The sequence below is a fragment of the Neopelma chrysocephalum genome, unplaced genomic scaffold (genome assembly GCF_003984885.1).
Source record: "Neopelma chrysocephalum unplaced genomic scaffold, ASM398488v2 Primary Assembly neopelma1_59, whole genome shotgun sequence".
Lineage (NCBI taxonomy): Eukaryota > Metazoa > Chordata > Aves > Passeriformes > Pipridae > Neopelma > Neopelma chrysocephalum.
The window spans coordinates 14,778,628-14,799,702 of record NW_020897714.1 but is presented as its reverse complement, the minus strand read 5'-3'; the positions used below and the strand labels follow the sequence as shown (position 1 = coordinate 14,799,702).

General features: G+C 37.8%; 1 protein-coding gene across 11 annotated transcripts in view; it reads right to left on the bottom strand.

Annotated features, from left to right (window-relative positions):
• The window catches only part of ANO4 (anoctamin 4), a 181,572-nt gene that overhangs the window by 35,555 nt on the left and 124,942 nt on the right, over positions 1–21,075 (bottom strand). For all 11 annotated transcript variants that reach the window (XM_027679993.1, XM_027679994.1, XM_027679992.1 and 8 more), the window contains 6 exons: positions 18,108–18,214; positions 16,194–16,249; positions 15,529–15,650; positions 8,986–9,120; positions 8,164–8,260; positions 7,593–7,653 (listed from right to left, as the gene is read on the bottom strand). In XM_027679993.1, the coding sequence (XP_027535794.1) occupies positions 7,593–7,653; positions 8,164–8,260; positions 8,986–9,120; positions 15,529–15,650; positions 16,194–16,249; positions 18,108–18,214 (578 nt within the window). The remainder of the gene's footprint in view (positions 1–7,592; positions 7,654–8,163; positions 8,261–8,985; positions 9,121–15,528; positions 15,651–16,193; positions 16,250–18,107; positions 18,215–21,075) is intronic.

Here is a 21,075-nt window from a genome sequence, read left to right as displayed (position 1 = left end):
TGTTCCTGTGAGTCATCACTACCAGATATAGCAGATTTCTGATGAAGCTAAAGGTTTCTTGGGGTTTTCTTTTGCAGATAAAGTAGTAACTTTCCTTCTTCGAAGACCATTTACAATATACAGAAACCAGAACCCAGCAGAAGTGCATTCCAGTGCATATGCAAATCTGTAGAGTACTACTGAGGAAATGGGAACTTCTATTTTACACCTTTCTAATCCAGACCCTTTTTTACATTGCATAAGTTCATATATGTGGTGTGGCATTAACATCTGACAATTACACACTGTGTTGTACAGCCTTTATTGATAGAGTTCAAGATAGAGTAACAGGCCTGCACATGACTGCTGTGGGAATATGACTGGGAGTAAAACTAGAGGACTGGGAAGTTATATTCACATTCTAACAGGAGTTAGAATGGTAGGGAAATTATATGGTGAAATGCAATTGATACTTCCTGAGTGAAATGCGGTCAGCATGCCCAAAACCTGTTCCATGATTACTCCCCCTTCACACACAATCTGCAACCTTAAGCACATGCTGAAGGGGATGGAGTAGAAGGTGGAGTGGAATGGAGACACTGTGACCAACCTCTGGTGTAATCCTTGCAGGGAGGGGATCTCAATGGTACCTTGTAGATAAACCCCATAGCAGCTGTCAGCCACAGGAGGCAGGAGATGTCTTGCTGCTGAACAAGCAACTGTGGTGGAATCACTCTCTTTGGATGAACTTGGTTCATTATAATCTAACTGTAATACTAACACACACCTCCATCCCCAAGTTACCCACCTCCAAGGTATGACCACCCCTCATGGAGCATGTGCTCTATATTTTATCGACTATATCTTTAAAAGAGAAGTGAGAGAATTTTACACCAGTAAGTAACAAATGTATGTATCACTAGAGTCACTCTAGCTCCACATAAATGTGAAGAAATAGTATAAAAGTAAGTTAAGAATTGGGAAAAGTCATAACTTTTGGAATCAGTCAATGGTCTGAACCTGTCTTAACCCCCTATAGGGATGCCTATTGTGTAAGAACATTCTATGCTCTCTGATCATCTCGAGCTACATTTAATTGGTGATTAGAGCTTGTCTGTACATTGCTTTGAACATGTTTTTGCAGTCAGACATTATCACCATCAGTCTTCAAACCGTAACCTGTCATAATTTTCTATTATCAGTGTGTATATTAACAAACTATTAATGTGAGTCCTTCAAGGGTGCTAGCAGTTTCTGACAGCGGGTAACATATTCAACCAAAAGGGTGAAGATCTGGGAGGGGGTCTCTCTCATGCTGTTGGCATGTGTCCCTGAGCAAGTTAGTCGAACCATCCTCTGATCCAGCAGGCTGGTCAGTGGAGAGTCACCATAACAGGATGTTGACAGACTGATGTGCCACAAGGGTCTTGGCTTTCCTGCAGCACTGACAGACCAATCAAACACTAAGGATTCAAGGAAATCCCCCTTTTGATTTGACAACTGTGCTTCCATTTTGTGATGGAAAGAACAATCAAGGAAACAGTAATAAAATAATAGGCACATAATCTGAAGATTAATACTGAGCTTGTTTATAGTTGGAGGGTTTTTAAAATTTATTTTGCAAAAAGAATGTAGAGGCTGTCTAAAGCCAACACAAATCAATTGACAGGCTTCCTTTCCCATTGTGAAGTTTGGCTCTTTCCTTTATTGTTCACTGAAAAGCAGCAGGCTGCTAACCACAGAGAACATAAACCTCTTTGTTCATGAGGTAGCACAGTATCAGCTGTAACAGTGTCACAATAGTCTGGCAATATGTTCCACATCCAGTCCTAAAAGCATCTCCTTAATAGTCTGTCTGCCTTACTGCAGCATATTGATAAAAATGGGACATGATACTAAACACTGGCATCAATTTGGCAAAAGTGAATTTTTAGTCAGTAAAAATTGTATTTTATTGTACTAGCCAATGTAGCTAAGGTATGCTTAGAAAATGAACACTACGAGCAGATAAGGTAAAGTATCAAAAGCATGTTTAGGGAGCAGATATTTGGTTTAAAGGTATTTTCCTATGTCACGTCCTTCTTTTTCCGACAGCTGGAATTATATTACACCAGGTCACAGATTTCACAGAATATTCTGAATTGGAAGGGACCCACAAGGATCATCAAGTCCAACTCTTAAGTGAATGACCCACACGGAGATCAAACCCACAACCTTGGTGTTATTAGCACTAACCAGCTAACCAGCTGCTTTGATCTAATAAAATTAATGAGCCTAATGTTTTTATAAATTTTTGTAATAATTGCAGTATGATTGGTTGTGATCAGCAAAACTAGTAAGTGCTAATGAGGCTCCACTGCTGCTGAACCACCACATGGTTCATTCCTTGATTTTTTTCTGGTAGGGTTGTTTTTCTTCTATCAGCTCATATTGAATTATTTTGTACAGGCTAAACAAGTAGTCCTGCACTTTTTGGAGACCTGGGAGAAAGAAGCCTGACTACTACTACTCTGTTTTCATTCCAAAAAAACATCTGATAGCAGTAATCCAGTGGGCGTATGAGTTCCATGCATGAACCTCTCAGATATGTCTGTGCTGAACAATACCTCTTTTCTTTCTTGTTTTTCACACACCTGGAATGAGGAATCTATACATATTACGTGTAGCATATTTAGCACCTCTCAGAGTAAGTATGTGCAGTTCCTTAAAGCTTCTTTAGAAAGCTATTTTCTAACCATTAAGTAGTAAATAGGATGATCCATACAGTGCTGTTTTAGCTTTCACTATTACACTTTTCTGCCTCTATCCAGGTCAGTATGCAGTTTTACCTTGCTAGATAGTTTAAAATTTGCTATAAATAACCATCTTTGATTGATTCACTGTGCTACTGAGGTCTTCTAAAACTTAAGGTACTGCATTTTGAAATTTCTCTGCTTCTGTTTTGGTCAGGTAATTACTAATACCTTCTAGAAATTTCAGCATTCATTTTCAACTTTAACACTCAACAGAACACAGTTGTACTTATTATTGCCCTATTTTCCAGTTGGTATGTTTAAACGAGATGCTGAGTATTATCAAAAAGTCCTGCTTGGAATTTTGAATTTCTCATTTGCCTTAGCTCCCAGATCTTTTGCTATCTTTTTCTATACTGTGCTTGTCCTACTTCAGAGCTCAACCTTGCAGCTGAGTTCTCAAATCCACTTGTACAAACAGCTGTCTTAACATCACTTCCTCAGATGCTTCCGTAATAAGTTGTGATCTTATCTAGTAATGCAAATGGTCTCTCGCAGCAAATAGCTTTATCCTGACCTTCTCTGAGAAATCCTCTCCCTATTGTATTTCAGAACACTATTTAATATATCCATCCTGACTCCTTGAATATATTCTATATAGCAGGAGTATAGCTGAAGAACATCCTTAAATTCTATCTCCTCAGAGAGCAGATCAATGTGAACATTTTATGCTAGAGGCAAGGTTTGTAGGAAAGTAATATCTTTTATTAGACTAACTGATAAATTTAGAAAAATTGTTTTGTGTTGGCATTTCTTATTGCTGGAAAAAAATGTTAAATTCTTCATGCCAGGCCTTTTTTTCGCCTCCTAACTTCTCCTTTCAGCAAGAGTTCTAAAGCTAATTCCTTTACCAAAGGAAACATGCTTCTAGCTAGACAAGAAGAAATTTCAAAAAGGATTTTTCTTGTGTCCCTTAGTCCCTCAAAGATATGCAGAGACAGAGAAACTACCATCAGCCCACTTTATCTATAACGATGCATTGGAAATGACAAATTGCTGGACTTTCCTGTTGAACAGTTACAGAACTTTGCTACTGAGCTTCAGGAAACATCTTGACAGTAACATCTTTGCAATAGGTTTCCCTAGTATCTCAGTTGGAAAAGCAAAAGCTACAGTTCTGTCTGGCTTTACAGAAACATGCCGGAAGTCAATTGAATACCAAATTTACCTAGATTTTTAACGAGAATTAGTTTTTACTGCACTTTAATTGCCAACATTTATTTTGAATTAACATCTTCCTCTCATTTTCTGTTTTTGGAAAGAATCTAATGCAGACCGTAAAAAGAGAGAAGTTTTTCCTAGAAATGAGACCTACCTTTTCATTGAGCCCAACATATCTCAAGGCATACATAAAGGACAAAGTATGGGTGTTTCCCCTAGCACAGACACACAAAATGTGCTATCTCTCCTCTCTTTTTGAAAGCTTTGAACATCTGGAAAATATCATCAAGACTAGAGATTCTCAGAAGAAAAAAGTTATTTTCCATCTTCTGAGATGATGACATCTCAGTGAGCATCAATGACAATCTGTTTAGCAATAAAGAATAGAATAAAAAAAAGTTTTAGTCTTTATAGGGACTTATTTTTTCCCATGAACCACAGAGATTTACAGCTTCAATCTGATTGAAAGTGTATTTATTTCCTTTCAACAGAAGTTTCAATACAGAAAAGCTTATACAAACAACCACTAAATTCCTTAAGTGTACTGAAGGGAGACTACCTTTTGTCCTTTGCTACATCAGTTTAAAATGAAAGTTGTCTTAAGTCATAGGGCTTTCAGGTATACTTTAGTAAGTATCATATTTTTTTCTGTTGCATCAATTACTTTTACTTCTCATATAGAACTTTGCTTACATGGGCAGAAATCAAATAAGTGAGGTGATGGGTCAATATATATTTTGAAGTAAAGTGCGTTTCTATTCCAGTATCTCCTGGTGCACTTGACAATTCCAGCCTTTGATGGCACTCACTTATCTCATAAAGAAGCATTATAAAAGATGAGTCCCTGTGCTTCAGAGACCTACAGTCAGGCTCATTGTTGGTCCACAAATCAAGCAGTCCCTGCTGGTATTTGCCATGATAATTCCTCTCCCTATCTTGGCCACAGTAGTTTGCTTGTCATTTGGAGAAGAATTTTATTTATACTTAAAATGTCAGGAAACCACTTTGTCCATAAATTAAAGAAGTCTTCAGAGTAAAAGGAGGAAAGCTCCATACAGATCACCTCTTCATGGAAAGACCAATCTGACCACATCTGGTTTTGAAAAACCCAAGCGAATGCCTGAGGCTTCTCCCCCAACATGGGAACTCACTAATGGATAAGAAAGTGCTTTACATAATAATGACAATTGTGCCTAAAGTGTCTAAAGTCCAGCTAAAGAGATAACACAGTTCTAGCTGCCTTTTTTTGCTTTCATTCTCTTTTTATAAAAGCACTGCCATCATTATTTTGTATGTTAGTGCCTACCAAATTGGATCATCTGTAAGGTTGAACTTTTCACAGCCAGTATTTCATGCACTTGCCAGTTGTTTCATGCTGACAGAAAAAACATTTCCACAATCAAACCTATATCACTGTTTCTTCTCTCCCCTCATGATTTACTGCAATGATGGCAATTCCTGCATATGCCAACAGGCCCACTGCAGACTGAAAACCCATTTATCACAGGCAGTAAGCCAACTCCTAAATATAGCACCAGAAAATCCCTGGAAAGAGTGACTTTCTTTATTCTAAAGCTGCTTTAGCCCTATCTGCACAGAAAATATCTCCACAATCTCGGTGCTGTCTCTGCAAGGTCTTCTTTAAGAAACTACAATTTGGGTGGAGCCATAGGATTGCTCTGTTCCCCAAACCATACCCCACTCTCCTTCCTGTTGCTGTCTCTACCTCCCTCTTGGCGGCAAGCTCACAAGCACAGCGTAAGCCAACAAAAGTGGTGGGAAAAGCTCTCACCCTCAGCTGCTCTCCTATAGTTTCTTCTCCAGTAGCCAAATCATCCAGAGGGCAGCTTTTATTGTATTTTTTTCTTATCTCACTGTGGACTTAGGTGCTGTGGATGCATGGATAGGCAGTGCATTTCCCAGTGCTGGCAGGCTGGTGTGGAGATATTCCCAGAGGGAATTGGGTCTGGGAGTCTGACAGTGATGCTGAAGAAGGGGGATGAAGGAGAGGCTAACCAGAATAAGATGTAGCTTCTGTCAACTAGAGACAGGAAAGAGAGAGGACCTACAATATTTTGTAGACAGGCATGTTCAGCCTCCTCACTCTTCTCAAAAGCAGCGACCACAATGCAGGACCAGGCATGGTCACCTGAGTGAGGGACTCCCCTTACCTAGAGGTACTTTTCCTACAGCCCTGGGTCTGGGCAGTGTTAAGACACAGATGCCATGATGTAAGCACAGCTGTTTTTTGAAATCAGTGTTACTGTTAAGGAGGAAGAAAAGAATTAGTGTAAAAAGCTGCACTCCGAAGTCATGCTCATCAGCAGCTAGGAACTGTGATGTAAATGTTCAACAATGCTAAACTATCAATTTCCCTAGCTGAGATAGGAAGTCCATGTCTCTAGTGAGACTCAACTTTAGTGAACACACAGAGAAAGAGTTTGGAAAAGCTAAGTAAACATCTCTAAAAACCTTTAGGTCTTAGAAATTTTTGGTAGTTCTCAGCTCTGGTGTAGCGTTAAAACAAAGCTGAAATATCAAGCAGAAACATAAAATCTGTATGATCTGTGGATTTTATTCTAAATGCAATTTGTGATACTTTAATACTATCAATATTACATGAAATGACATGAACAGGCTTGATTGGTTTATGACCTAATTTAATTGGTTAACTAAGACAAAATGGGATTTTCAGAGGAAGGAACTGAGACAGACAGGTTGGCTAATCTGTGTTATCCTGGTGGCTCCCATGTTGCCTCCTACATGTTTCTTCTGGTTCAGTAAAGAGATTTGCAGTTTAAAATGGAGATTATAAGAATTATTTGGACACCTTTCTAAAGCAGTTGGAGATGTGTGAGTAAGAACAGGAGAACAATGACAAATCAGGATAGCTCAAGTACCTGGAGCTGTGAGATGGATGCTATATTTAAGTTACCTCATTGAGCCATTTTCTAAAGTCATTAACCTTCTCTCAGAATGGCACAGGAGTACCTAAGAGCCTGGGCATTCTTAGGCAGCTTGTGCTGCCAGAAATTACTGTTTCCTCTTACCTTCAATTCTGCCTACATGATCATAGTAGGAAAAATAGTTGAGCCAGAAATAGAACTGTTCTATGGGCAAAATTCAGCCTCCATGGCAACAGTTAGACCACTCTCGGATCAATTTGCCATTCAATGAAATCTTCCATTTATTTAATCTGAGTTTTGATTTAACTGCAACCAGCTTACCTGTATTTAGGCTTTACTGCCTTTCTGCAGGATGGGGAAAGAATACATTATTTCATTTTAATACTGACACTAAACTCAACTGCCCTCAGCTAAGAAAAGCCCTTAACAGTAACAGAGAAAAGGCTTCAGTATCAATGGATTTAAAACTAGTTAGAAATCCCCACAGAATGTAATATATATATATACACACACACATATGTAAAATCTACACAGACACTACATACTGAATTCATGTATTTATTTTAATTAAAATTATTATCACATAAAAACCTGATTCTACAAATTCCATCTTTTTTTTGCAGAAAAGACTCAAATCTATATTGTTTTTCTCAGTGTCTGAAAAGGGCGTGCCTGAAAATAAAAAGGTGTAGGTGGTATCACATTCTTTAAGAAACAGATGGTGCAATTACTTAATATCAAAACAAAAACTTACCCCACACAGCCATGAAAACAGCAAAAAAGACGGTAGCTCCATTGTCAAAAAGGTGGGTAACCTGAGGGATATGTTAATAGTGTGGTCAATTTGTGATAATAAGACTTTATTTTCTATTTTCACCTAATAACCTTAATGTGATCATGAGTGTAGCTGGCCTGACCATCCTGAGGATCCTTCCCTTGGTGTGTGAAATGCACCTCTCAATTGACAGGACTATTTGCCAGTCTGGCCTGAGACTGACCCCTGCCAACACCAGATGTGAGCATCATTTCAGACCCAAAGCATTCATCCAACAGAGGATGGGTCAGGAGATAAAGGCAAATGTCAATGACACCATAGCACGTGCATCTAGGACATGACCTCTGAGACTGCTGAATCTCTAAGTGCAAGTTGCATTCAAGTGTTTTACAACCCAAACTAAGTACTGGTGGAAGGCAATGTTAATGTTGGCTGAACTTGATCTGTCCTTCAAAATTTTAGCTACTCAAGCTCACTAAAGACAAATGCAAAAGGCAAAATTAATGCTTTTACTAGGACAGCATTTCTATTTGCACAACCTAAAACATACCTTGGCATAAATGCAGCTGTCTGACAACCTCATGAAGGGGCAGTATTTATCACATATAGGACACATTATGATATCTGTAGCTTGACAGACTTCTTTACTGGAAAAATAGAAAAGACAAAAATTAATAGCTTGATTACTACAACAACCTGCACAGTGATTTGTCTTAAAGTGGATTGATAGTTTTCACTAATATTCAGTTACTTGTTGAACAAAACTGGTCTGTAACTGAAGCCAAGATGTTCATAATTGCATGTATATAATTAATATTTGTTGTCTGTCTAAGACTGCAGAGTTTACAGTCATAATTGCAGAGTACAGTTCTTCAGGGACAACCTAGCAGCGTGTCTTTACTATCTCCAGCTTCTCCTTGAGTTAGAGTGAAGGAGGGTGAGGATAATTGCAGACAAAGTTCAGTTTGACTTATTCTTGTGACTTGTCTTAAATGTGCAAGAATTTAGAGATGAAGCACTTAGCAGAAAGTGCAGGGGTTTCTTCAATGGGAAAGGCCTTAAAGAGGGTGAAAATTCCCCACTCTTCTGCTGGCCTGTTTTAAAAGCAATGAAGGGCCCAGCTTTTTCCCTACTTCATGCTGAGCTGCCAATAGCATCAGTAACTGGAACTGGGCAAGCATTTCCTCTCATCCCAATTCATGAGCAAAAACCATAGGAAGTTTGACACTGGGTGCCTTGTGAGAACCAAGCAGTCTTTTCTGATAGTTCATTCAACAGTTCAAAATGAAATAACTAACAACTCCTGGGAAGTTCCGGTAAATTATTCATAATAACCCACAGCTGTAATTTCCTTATAAAGTTCCCCTGTTACCTGACTTGGCAGTGGTTCAAAGTGGTGACTCCATACAAAAAGACAAACAATCCAATGAAGGCAGCTGGGAAGAGCATCCCTGTGTACCAGCCTAACCAGGCAAAGTACAGTCCAATTTTCTCACCAAAGTACCGCCTGTTTTAAAACACAACACAGCAAATTTACCTGCTAATTAGAATAAATCTGCTTAATCTTGTTCATTTGTAGAAAATAAATATTTCTATCATATCCGAAGAGTAGATTAGAAAGCAGTCAGAATTTCCTGAAGAAAACCCCTTCAACTAGGTTTCTAAATCCACAGTGAGGGACCTGACTCATGAATGAACCTAAAATATGAACTTAAAAATTCACTGACCACAGTTTACAGTTAGATGAGTGGAGACCCCATAAAGGAAACACTGAGTTACTTTTAAAAAGCTAGTTCTTTATATGTGGGAAATTGATGGTTTGCTTTGCTTTTTGGCCATGTAACTGTACTGCCTAAATAATTGCATTGAAATAAGTTTCATCCCTAAAACTGGTATAACAGCAAAAATTATTTGAGCCCAGATTATTCCTAAGAAATTAATTAACCAGAGTTTATTCTCCAATAAAATTTATTTTCATATGATTATTTCTTTTCTTAGCTCAGTTCCTGGAAAACTAATTTCATGATTCTACCACAGGTGGAAAGTGAAGTGCAAATAAGGTTCATCATCTTGCATTGATTTGAGGAAAGTAGTCTGAATTAATCCTAATTTATTAGATACCTTGCTGAAAAACTAGCAGCAAAGTGGCCAGAAAGCTCCTTTTTGCTACACATTCTTTAGCACTTTTCCTTCCCCTACACACAACCAAACTTTTGTTTATGTGTTAATCAGTACATCAAGCACACACAAAACCTGCTGAACTCATCGGCATAGGGGCAGGTTCATGTATTGCCCTGTGTCTGATGTCTTGTGCACAGTAGGCTGAGATTTTAGGGGATTATTTGTAAGATTAGCTTTAAAGAATGGAGGCAAGATAATATGCTTGTGTTTCAGAGACTTTGCAGATAACTTAAACTTGCATATCCACCGAATTGGAAAATACCTGCTGCTGAAAACACACTTTCTTGCTAATGATAAAACTTCTGATCTATCCAGAGACAAATGAAGGGAGTCAGCACTGCTGGCTCCTCTGTGCTACCAGAAAACATCTTTGGCCAAACTTTCACAATGAGAGTGGAAAGACCTATGACGGTTCTAGGGCTGGATGCATTGTAGAAGAGGGCACTTGGTCTGGACTGCACAAAAATAACAGCTTTCAAATGGTTATTAAAAATTTCCAGTGTGAGAAATATCTATATGGGCTGAGCTCATAGTCTGTTGAATGATACTGACCTCTATGACTATTTTCATTTGAGTTTACCAGCTCTGTATAAGAAGCCAAATATCATCACGTTGTTTTTATTCTTCTGTGTTTCAACAGAGACTCAAATTTATGGGCTAGAGATGATAAGCTAATGATAATGTGCTCAGTTCTGACAAGGGCAGCAGGTCTGATTGCAAAAAAACACATTGGAAACTGCTTTTTGAGCCCTGACTTCAGAATGTTATTGAAACCTTTGGCCTAATTGTTTTCCTTACACTTAGGATATCAAGCTGTGCCTGCTCCTCTGAAAAAGAAAGCTCACATTGTGAGCTTACTTCTACTGAATATTTATGACTTCCTTTTCTACACATACGTAGTTCAAAATAGTGAAATAAACCTCACCTTCATCAAGCTTTATTTTTTATGTCATTCCCTACACTCAGGGATGAATGTTTCCTCGTTCCAATGCCCTAGCTGACAAATATTCATGACAAAATTCATCTCCTATCCTGTTGAGCCCTTCAGTCTAATGGTACAAATCATACTATTCTTTTTGATCTAAAGATCAAACAGCTTAATACTAGATGAAGACTCAAGAAAGGTTCAGTGTGTGGATAAAGAAGGATGGCCATGATGGGGAGCAACCCATCTCTGCAAAGTAAGGAAAAGGCATCTGAGCCTGGTTTCAAAAATGAGTGAAGGATGTTGACATTACTTTGATATGTATTGATTTAAATATGGACAAACAGCCTTGATATTCCACTATTGCCCTTTGCAACATAGCTGGTATTCCTGTACTGCTGTAATTTGCATCAGGATCAAGTTAATATTGCATGTCTTTTGGCCCGATAGTTAGAATATTTTTCCTTTTAGTCTCTTCTCAGATACCACTATGTTAAGTGCTATAGAAACAAACTATGGCAGTAAGAAGGTCTTTGGAGACCTCTGTAGGTGCCATGTTCAGAGCAGTTCCATATTTATTCCAATGTGTAGTTCAGCTAGTCTGGATGATCGTGACCCTTAGGAGGTGTAAATGGTTTAGAGATACCTTTGCCATTCTTTCCCTTCAATATGCCCCAAACATTTGCATGAAGAACAAGCTCTTTGTCTCTTCTCTGTCACTATATAAAGAACAGAAATTTCATATAGCTTTCCAAAGGGATGATAGTTATCTTTGAGCCAGAGCTCAGCAGTGTACACAAAGAATTCCAGAATTTTTTTTCTAGAATGCATCACTGTGCATTATTTATACCTAAATTTCACTCTGCTCATTTGAAGGCCTCTTGGAACTTTTCCAGCATTGATGACATTCTTGTATTCTTTTAACTTTGGTAATTTATTACTATCTGATTTTTCAGATTATTAATGAGGACAGAAAAAAAAATATTTGAGTCTTTGATGGTTCTCCCACATAAAATTTTCTCCACAACTAACCTAAAAAAAAGACATAAAAAAACCCAAAGCACCTGATAGAATAATCCATCTCTCCAATTCCTGTATATGCTGTACCATTAAAATAATAATAAAAGAATAATTTCAGCTTCTCAATTGTATGCTAGCCTGTACACTACCACCTCAATACTGCTTCTCTTAATGGTGACCTGTCTATCCTCTCACCCCATTCCAGTGGTAGAACTATGATTTAACTGGGCCAAGATTTCAATCTCAGTATTTATCAATAAGGCACATTTTTGATAATATAATAATTATAATATAATAATGGTAGGGTTAAGCTTCAAGGTCTAATTTCAGACCTATGAAATGTGGTATTGGATTATTCTGTGGTTAATGATCTTCATAATAGAATATTTTGCTTTCAGGATGCCCAGAAGGAAATCATGGATCTAGAAATATACACGTTTGGGCTCAAGCCAAGAACCTATCTATTTTCATTAACCCTTTCACAGGTCAGAATGAAATCCTGTACAGAATTTTCTACATTACAGAAACTAGAGCTTTCCAGCAAGTGTTTTGGACATATGAAGCTCCCATGTCAGAAGCAATGGGGTGCAGAGAAAGGCTTGACAGGAAATTGAAAGGCAGTGGTCAGCTTGAGATCAAGACATTTAATGTAAACATGGAGCAAAATTCAAGTTACTGAGGCATTAGTTTTGTTTTCAGATTCATTTTAGTAGCTTTACAATCACTTTAAAAATATAGTTTTCTCCCTCCCTTTTTGTCCTGTGAATAACATGCACAAGCAGCAGCAGGAGCAATTTGTGCACGATCTAGAGGGAAGCAGCTATGCACAGAAGTGTGAAGGAGGTGATCCAAAGCCCCCAGGAATCACTGTAACTGTTTCCATTGATTTACATGGTCCCAGAGCACATAAATATAATAGATTTTGCTTCCTTCCAATTATTATCAGTTCTAAGGATCTTAAATTATTCTTGTAAAGTAACTATGGATACTAAATTCCAAGAGAAGTATAATTAAAACCATTGTACTACATCTGTTGATTAATAAGAGTGGCTTTACAAATGATGCCAAGTCTATTTCTTCATACTGCCACATGTTTCAAAGCAGAGTGAAAGCAGGATCATGCAGTTCCCCTCAAATGTCTTTTTTGCATTTATTTCTAGTGACTATTATCTCCATAACAGCCAGCTGATGAGATTAAATGTAATCTGAGATTCACCAAATTGACAGCACAGCAGATAGAAACCTCATTTTAACATCTCAGGAAAATAAAATAGCAAGTATGAAAAATTTCACTTAACATTGTGGCAACTTGACTTTGAGGTAGAAATATCATATCTTGTAATGTGATCATTGTACTATCTCCGTCTAATTTACTCCTTAGTCTTTCTAAAGCGTAATGTCAACTAGAGGCATAAGTTCTGGCCAGATGTCTGTGAAAGAATCAAAATCCATCCACTCGTTTTGTACAGATGACAACACTGTACCCTTCAAGCACAATACCATATAGCTGTTGTTATGGGGGAAAAAGAAGTTACTCCTGCTGTAGAACTGGTACTAAAGAAAAGCTTCTGTTTAAAGTATGCCTGCTGAGATGCTGCCAAGTGAAATGAACAACTTGCTCGTCTTGCTGGTGTTCTCAGTTCTTCAAGAAAAAATCTCCAGCTCAATAGACATGTGAACTGCTGGGAGTGGCAGTAGACATGAAAGATTCATTCAGAGATGCTGGATTACTCGCATTTGCTTAGCTCCTGCTGAATTTTCAGAGGATTCGAAGTCTTGGCAGGAGCTAAGGAAATGCGAGTAATCCAGCATCTGTGAAGTGAGAAGAAAAAGGAATTCCCTTCCCTTTCTTGTCACCCCTCCTTCAGTGAATTCATCACAGCTGAGGATGTGTTCCAGCAGCAAGTGGCAAGCCATGCTGGGGCTGCAGCCTTGAACCCTACTGAGTTTGATGGCTTCCAAGACTCAGCCTGCTGTCAGTGCTCAGGGAACCTCACAACTCCCCCTGCCCCTCTCCTCTTTGGCTAAACACATACTCTGAACAACGACAGTACACTCATGAGCTCAGCTAGTGGGTCTGCTCTTTCAGTAGCCTTTTTTTTTTTTGTAAAATAGATTTGGAAAAAACTGTTAGATGAAAACCTAAAGCTTCTTAAAAAATGTTAAACTTTAAACCCAGGCTATTCAAGAAGGCTGCTACCAAGGTCCAGAACTTAGAGTGTTAGAATGTTTCTAACTTTGCTCATTCTGTTACTATTAATTGCCATACTTAAAAGCCCCTTTCAGATGCCAGATCAGCAAATTAATCCAAACACCAGATATTGCCTCAACAGCACTTTCACAAACAAGAAATGTTGATGAAGAACAGTAGCCTTGACCACCATGGACAAATGATTAAAAAACACTATAGAGATAAGTTGTTTCTATGGTGATATTAATATCTTATTGTGTACCAGGAAATTGGAAGTAAAAAACCCCCTTCAGTATACCTTTTGGCTCCTCCATAAATCAGCAATTTCCATCATGTAATTTGACAGAAATTCCATATTTCTATTTATGAGTCCAATGTAGTAAAAAAGAAATAAGAAGCTTTTGGGACTAAATTATGAGGACTAATGCATTATTTTGTAAAACGTTAAAAAAATTACATGGCTCAGTTAAACTTTTTTTTGTATTTCTCTGTGAACTTTTTATACATGGAAATTGAGCACTTTCTGTTTCATGAAATGGTTAGGTTTTATATAGCCTTAATCGGTAACTGTCTATCTTGAGGGCCACCCTCTACAAATCTTTCTTCTGGAAACAATTTTGAGAATAAATAAAAGCAAAGATTTCTATAAGTTACAGGACTTATGAAAGGGGAAATTAATACACTGGACTGATTGCATGCTCTGGATAACCCTTCCTGATAGCCAATGTATCAATGTCTTTAGTAGTCCTGGCACATCTGAAGACTTTATTAATAGGCCGTTGTAGCTCAATATTTCTCTCTTCAAGTGAAAAAAGTCCATTAATGCCCAATAATACTTCTGTCAATATGATCAGTAAAGGCTTTGGCTCTCTATATATGCATGAAAAACATGTAATCCTCTATTAGTACATTAAAGCCTATTTGAAAACATTATTTAAAAGGGCTGTAAGAATTGGAATCACATCTCAGCTTTCTCAGTGTTTTTTTTCCTTGCAGGCTACTTCCAAAATGAATGTAAATCTGGAGAGTGATGATGTAACTGATCTGAGCTGAAGGGCGGTGGCACAGAGAAGACTTCAACCTCTAGTGTTGCTGAACACAGTAGCACACTCAGTGAATGTGAGCTCTGCTCTGTGCCATTTGTAAGCATGGAGAAACTTTATTCAGGGCCTGTTCTGTGGTTGCACTTTTGCAAAAAGAAGTTTTAGTCGATGAGAGCCTGTTTTTCACCAAAGCCATGCTCTGAGGAGGAAGAACTCCTCTAGTAGACAGATATGTAACCAAGTATATCCAGCCTCCACAGATTTCTCTCTTCATTTTTTTTCTCTCTTAAATATTTTGCAAACTGTTCATTAGAAGTTATGGTATCAGGAAACTCTAGAAGGAAACTCCCTTCACTCTTGGGCCCTCCTACAAACTCCTCTATAGATATTTCTTTGGATGTAGTGGCACCATGAACTAAATGGAGTCCCATGACCTCAGGATCAGATTTTAAAGATGACATGAATTAATTGAGCTCTTCATGGTTTTGTCAGATGTGAGATAACCTATTCTCAAAGCACCTACAATGTGACAAAGTAAAAGCAGGTAAGTCCTACCTTACAAGATCCAGAGGTTGGTATTTATACCACACTCCCCAGGAAGCCCAGCACTCATAGAGCAAGTGTCTGTGGTTTTCTGCCCCATGGGTTTTTATCGAATTCTTACTTCTGTAACTTCCCTAAAATGCAAATCTGGACATTAATGACCAACACCAGCAGAAAAAGAATATTTAAGAAATCTCTCTCACTATCAGTATGGGTAACACAATTTATGTAAACTCCATATTTGTACTCTGAAAGCTAAACATGACATTAAAAAAAAAAATCATCTGACTTCACTAAGATTTGAGATTATTCTTCCTAAGAAATTTACAATAAATGATATTCAAGTCAAAGCCTATAAATTGCAGAATCTCAAAAAAAGCCCAAAACAGAACATGATATGTTTTCCCCTCTGAAAATATACTGATTTATCAATGCAAATACTTTTTACAGAATAGATCCAGAACAACTCTCCTTACTCATCTCTTTTTACAAGAAAAACTGCCCATTTTTTTCTCAAGGAAAAAGCATTGCTAAATGGGAGGTATGTCAGAGGCAGACACAGATTGTAAGAGAGTAATAACATTAATAAGATTGAGAATAAATGGTTATACAACTAAGGATTAAATTTGTGGAAAATGTCTGTTGAAAAAGAAAAAAAACAAAACTGAGAAAAATACCTCATGAAGAGGAAATGCAGCTTCATAGGAGCCATTACTGAGCAATCGATTCAGACCTAAGAATCAAAAGTATTCAATTATTTACCAATAGGAGTAGAAAAACTGCTAGGCAAAAAACAAACCACATTTTCATAATAACTGGCTAAATGAAGATTGAAGTCCATTGACAGTACAAGATACATGTAGAAAAATTATTCTTTTATAGATTTTGATAACTAAGATATAATACAAAGACTTGTTCAAATATTAATCAAAATCTACCATTTATTATGCTAGAGGTTTAAAGATTCATTTTCCATATCCACCTTTAGTGTAACTTCAGTGAAATTGGAAACCTCACAGCAGGATTGAAGTTTGACCTTGGTCTAAGAAAGCTATTTAGATGAAAGGCTGCATATCTTGGGAGCTGAAAACTTCAGGGAAGGTCTTTACTTTTTTAATCTGCAGGCCACTAAAGCAACTGAAACTCCGAATTTCCATATGATAACAACTTTCTAAAATATGTTCAATTTATGTCTTATGAAAGCTCCTGAACAAACAGAACAGGAAGAAGACAGGCTGCAACAGGACAAGATCAGAAAACAAACAGGAAGTATACCCTGCTCACTCAGGCCTTTTCCCTCTTTAATGAGAGCCGTAAGATAAATAATAATGTTTGCTGAGATAGGGGTGTTTTTCACTTTGAAACTCACCAAAATAGGATTGAAGAGTTACCAGCAAATGCAAAACAAAATACCGAGACTAACAGCCTGACAGCATTTGAACCCTATTGACCGAGAGGCATAGTCTTGATTCCTTTTCTAATTCACAGGGGACTGATAGCAGAAAGAACACAGCAATGAGACGTACTAATACAATGTGAATACCACTTTCAGTGGTAGCATCAGTATCTGCCTGGCAGAATATGCTTTCTCCCAATGCCTCTAGCAGAAAAGCAAAATCTGTACAGCCAAGCTGCCCTTTGCTCTACCCAGTGATCACTGCAAGGTTGTATTCATCGTAGGCACAACACAAGTTGATATGTGAGGGAGATTGGGATCTTGAGGTAGGCAGGGACTGCAAGTATGTGTACTAGATGCAATGGTTGCTCTGCTTAAGATATTGCTGCCCTCATCCCAGGGGCTGAGAAAGAAAGAAAAAAGTGAAATTCTGGGATATTTCTCGTCCTCTTCGGGAAAGGTAGGGTTTAAACAGCAGGGAAATTAAATAGGCTGCAAATTTTTATGGGGCTTGCCTCTACATTTGTGATGCCACACTCTCTATGTGGTACTCAAGTAGCATGTGCTCTGTTTCACAGAAGGTAGCCACTGTTTTGTATTCTATCCCTCCTCTGTCATTGCCTACTCTCCTGGACCTGCATATGTGCTGCTACAAATGCCCACTCCACTCACTATTTGAAAGTGAAGCCACACTTATGCGCGGCATTTTTTTGCACTGAGGACATCAGTGGTAAATTCCCTTTTGAACTACAGCAACTACATAGATACAGCACTTTTTATCTCTCTTAGGGATGGACAGGTATCCAGGGAGAAGCCCTATAGGCTGAGATGTACAGCAGCACAAATCTTGCCATCCTTCCAAATATGTGTTTATGGAGGAGTAAAAGTTTTCCCACATGAGTTTATCTGCTTCTCCACTGCTTGTAATAGGTTCATAATTCCAGTTTAAATCAGCCTCTTCCCTTGCAGAGGTGATAAATCCCATGTGACTACATGTGCCTGTGAAAGCCGCCTGAAATTACAGGGAAAGGATCACATCTTCCAGGCAAAACCACTACAACAGCAGTAAGTGAGATGTAAACAGCTCAAAACTGGGGTGATTAAAAAGGAAGCAAAGTAGTCTGTTCTTAGCCCAGGCAGACTTCTCCTCTCTTTTTTTAAACCTGTGTTTAAAAGCACATTGCTCAGTACCTACCAATTTTGTTTTTCCCTTCTTCATATTTCACTCTTTGTAAGATATGGTGTACAATTCTACTTCTTGTAGCATTATTGAAGAAAGTATCTTTGTTGTGTATTATGAAGCTGCATGAAAATAAAAAAAAGGCATCTCAGAAATCTATAGTAACACTTTTAAGGCAAATATTTAGTTCCATTACTTTTTATAGCACACTAAAAATCTACAGTATGTGAACAAGTGCAAGGAGAGTTAAAGACACTAGATTGAGACACTTCACCAGATGAGGTAATGTCAGTAACAGTATTTATTCTCTAACAAAGAATTACATGGAGAAGTCTGGAGAAAGATCAAAGATATTTAAGTATTCATCATGATAAGCATCACTTTTAGATAATTCATTGAAAATTACAAAATACTTGCACAAAATTTGCAAAAACATAACATTTGTAAGTTCAGCTGTAGAAATTCACATTTGATTTATATTTCAGGCTTTTTAATTATACTTTACCATTAAGAGTCAGATGGAAACATCTACTTGGTAAACCACTCCTACTGAAAATCAAATGCTATGTTAAAAATTGAAAGTATTATATACTCCTATATTTGGTCCTGGAAGCTAAAATAGAGTAAAAAATTAGCTTTCAGAGGCTACTTATGCAGTTATGTATGAATGCAGGTTCAACAGTTTAGACAGAATTGTGGTGAGTCCAGGAAAATAAAAAAAAATAAAAAACCCAAACCAAATAATAAAAAAAAACCCTTGGATAGGAGTTAAGATTGTTTCCCTCCTCTATGTTGGTGAAGAGCTGCAGAATTGAATATATTGATAAAAAAAAGTTAAAGTCATAGACATGTCATAGAGAGATAAACCTGTAGGACAGCACAGTAGACAAATCTGACCTTAACAGAGATCTTCTTAATAGGGAGCTTATCATGGATCTATATCACCTTCTCTTCTGCACACTGTTGGATACACTGCTCAGTTTTTCCCTCAGGTAATATTACCCAAAAGAAAATTTGCTTTTTCAGAATGAATCTTTATCCATGGGAAATAATATGTGGCTTTGCACCTCCACAGTCATTTGAAAAAACATGGAAGGAATCCAACTTGTGAACTTTGAGGACACCACATGATCTCTCTTTATTACCAAAATTCTCTGCTGAATTTTCAAGACAGTACAATGTGTAAATTCGTTATGTTCCACTTCGAAGGCAGGTAGTAAAAAAAAATCCCAAAATAAAAGTATAAAAGACAAGTTGCTCCCAGAGCATCAGAACAAAAGAAAGCTGGTTTTCTAGAGGTTACTATCTCAAGTCTCCTTTTCCACTACACCCCAGATACTCACAGGTCATTTTTGTGTCCGCAATCTACTCAGTACTGTATTTCTGGCTTCCTTCCACATCCCTACTATTCCCAAAGTCCTATACATCTCCTACAGTACCTACTGAAACTTATTTGATTTATGCATATTATCTGACCACATTGGTATGTGATTTACCAATGGGCTGCTACCAAACAGCAAATATAATTGGTGTATCACGGCCTTTTTGTATAGGAAAGTTTCAGGCCACTATTCCATTTCAAGCTGCTGTTACTCGAAAAGTAAATATGACTGTGCTTATCTTTCAGACAGCTACGCCTTTACCAAATTTAGTTAAAAGTGACCAGTATGTAAAATAATAAGTATTAGAAGTATTTTGATAAAAAGAAATAGTATCATCATGTAAGTCTTAATGCTTAAGGAAATTATATTAAAAAAAACAACCTAAACTCTGAAGCAGGTAGAGCAGCACTGTTTCCAGCTGAAGCTGAGACTCTGTGTTAGGCTATTTCAGTAACAGCAGAAACAAATTAAAAGACAGTAGTAAACCAGAAATGAACAATTATGGATTTTTGCACTTTCTTTAATTTTATTTTACTGACTGACTTTCTAAGATCTTGCCTCCCAGACAGCATTGAATGTTAAAGAACTGTGAAGATAACTTATGAAATCAAAACAGCACAGTAACTGTTGTTCTAACTTAGCTATGAGTTCTTGTAGGGTTCAACTGAGAATTGAATCACCTTATCTGGGAAACTAGCAACATGGAACCACATAACACCTTGCTCTATTCTCCTTGTGATATAAGGTTATTTTGCTCATCTGTTATCATGACTGGGACCCCTGGTGGCCTAGTGGTTAGCAAGCAGGACTCTCACTGCTGCAACCCAGGTTTGATTCCCCAGTCCCCCGGGCAGATGGAGCTCGTTAGCCCTGTGAGGCCATCCATCTATGAGAAGGTCACTCTAAACAAACCTACGTCCTGAGGACCTCACTGCCATTGTCCAAGCTTGCTTGGCCCCGGCAGATGAACCTTAGGATTAAAGGGTGGGCTCAGTTCAGCGCATGCTGTGTCTCACCTAAAAAAATCCATTGCGCAGGCTGGAAAGGTAAAAGACCTTTCCCAAAATCTTCGTTTGCGAAGACTGGCCATTATTATTATTATTATCATGACTATCTCATACTGCAAGTAGAGGTAGCCATTTCAACAACTTTTCTGGGGAAGTTGTTTAATAGTTTTATTTCTATTTAGACCCTTCTATTTTCATGAATCACAAATACAAAATAAAAGATTATGCAAACTAAAAATCTCTCCAACAAAACAAACAAAAAATTACTTGTTTAAAGAAACATTTAGTCATTTTCATTCATTTGTAAATCATTTGCGTTTGATCTCATGTGGCCAAAAGAAATAACCAGATGTGACTGTGAATCAGATGTAAACACCTAAGATAATAACTGCCATGAAGAACTGTGTCTATTCCAGAACTAGCTGAAGCAGTTCTAAAACTGTGTAAGTATATGAGCTGCAGAGGTTCTGTCCTGCTCAGTCTTGTGCCAGTAAAAGGCATCTGAGGACAGGAGGAGGAGAGGTTCAGAGAGGTTCGGAGAGGTTCGGAGAGGTTCGGAGAGGTTCGGAGAGGTTCGGAGAGGAGAGGAGAGGT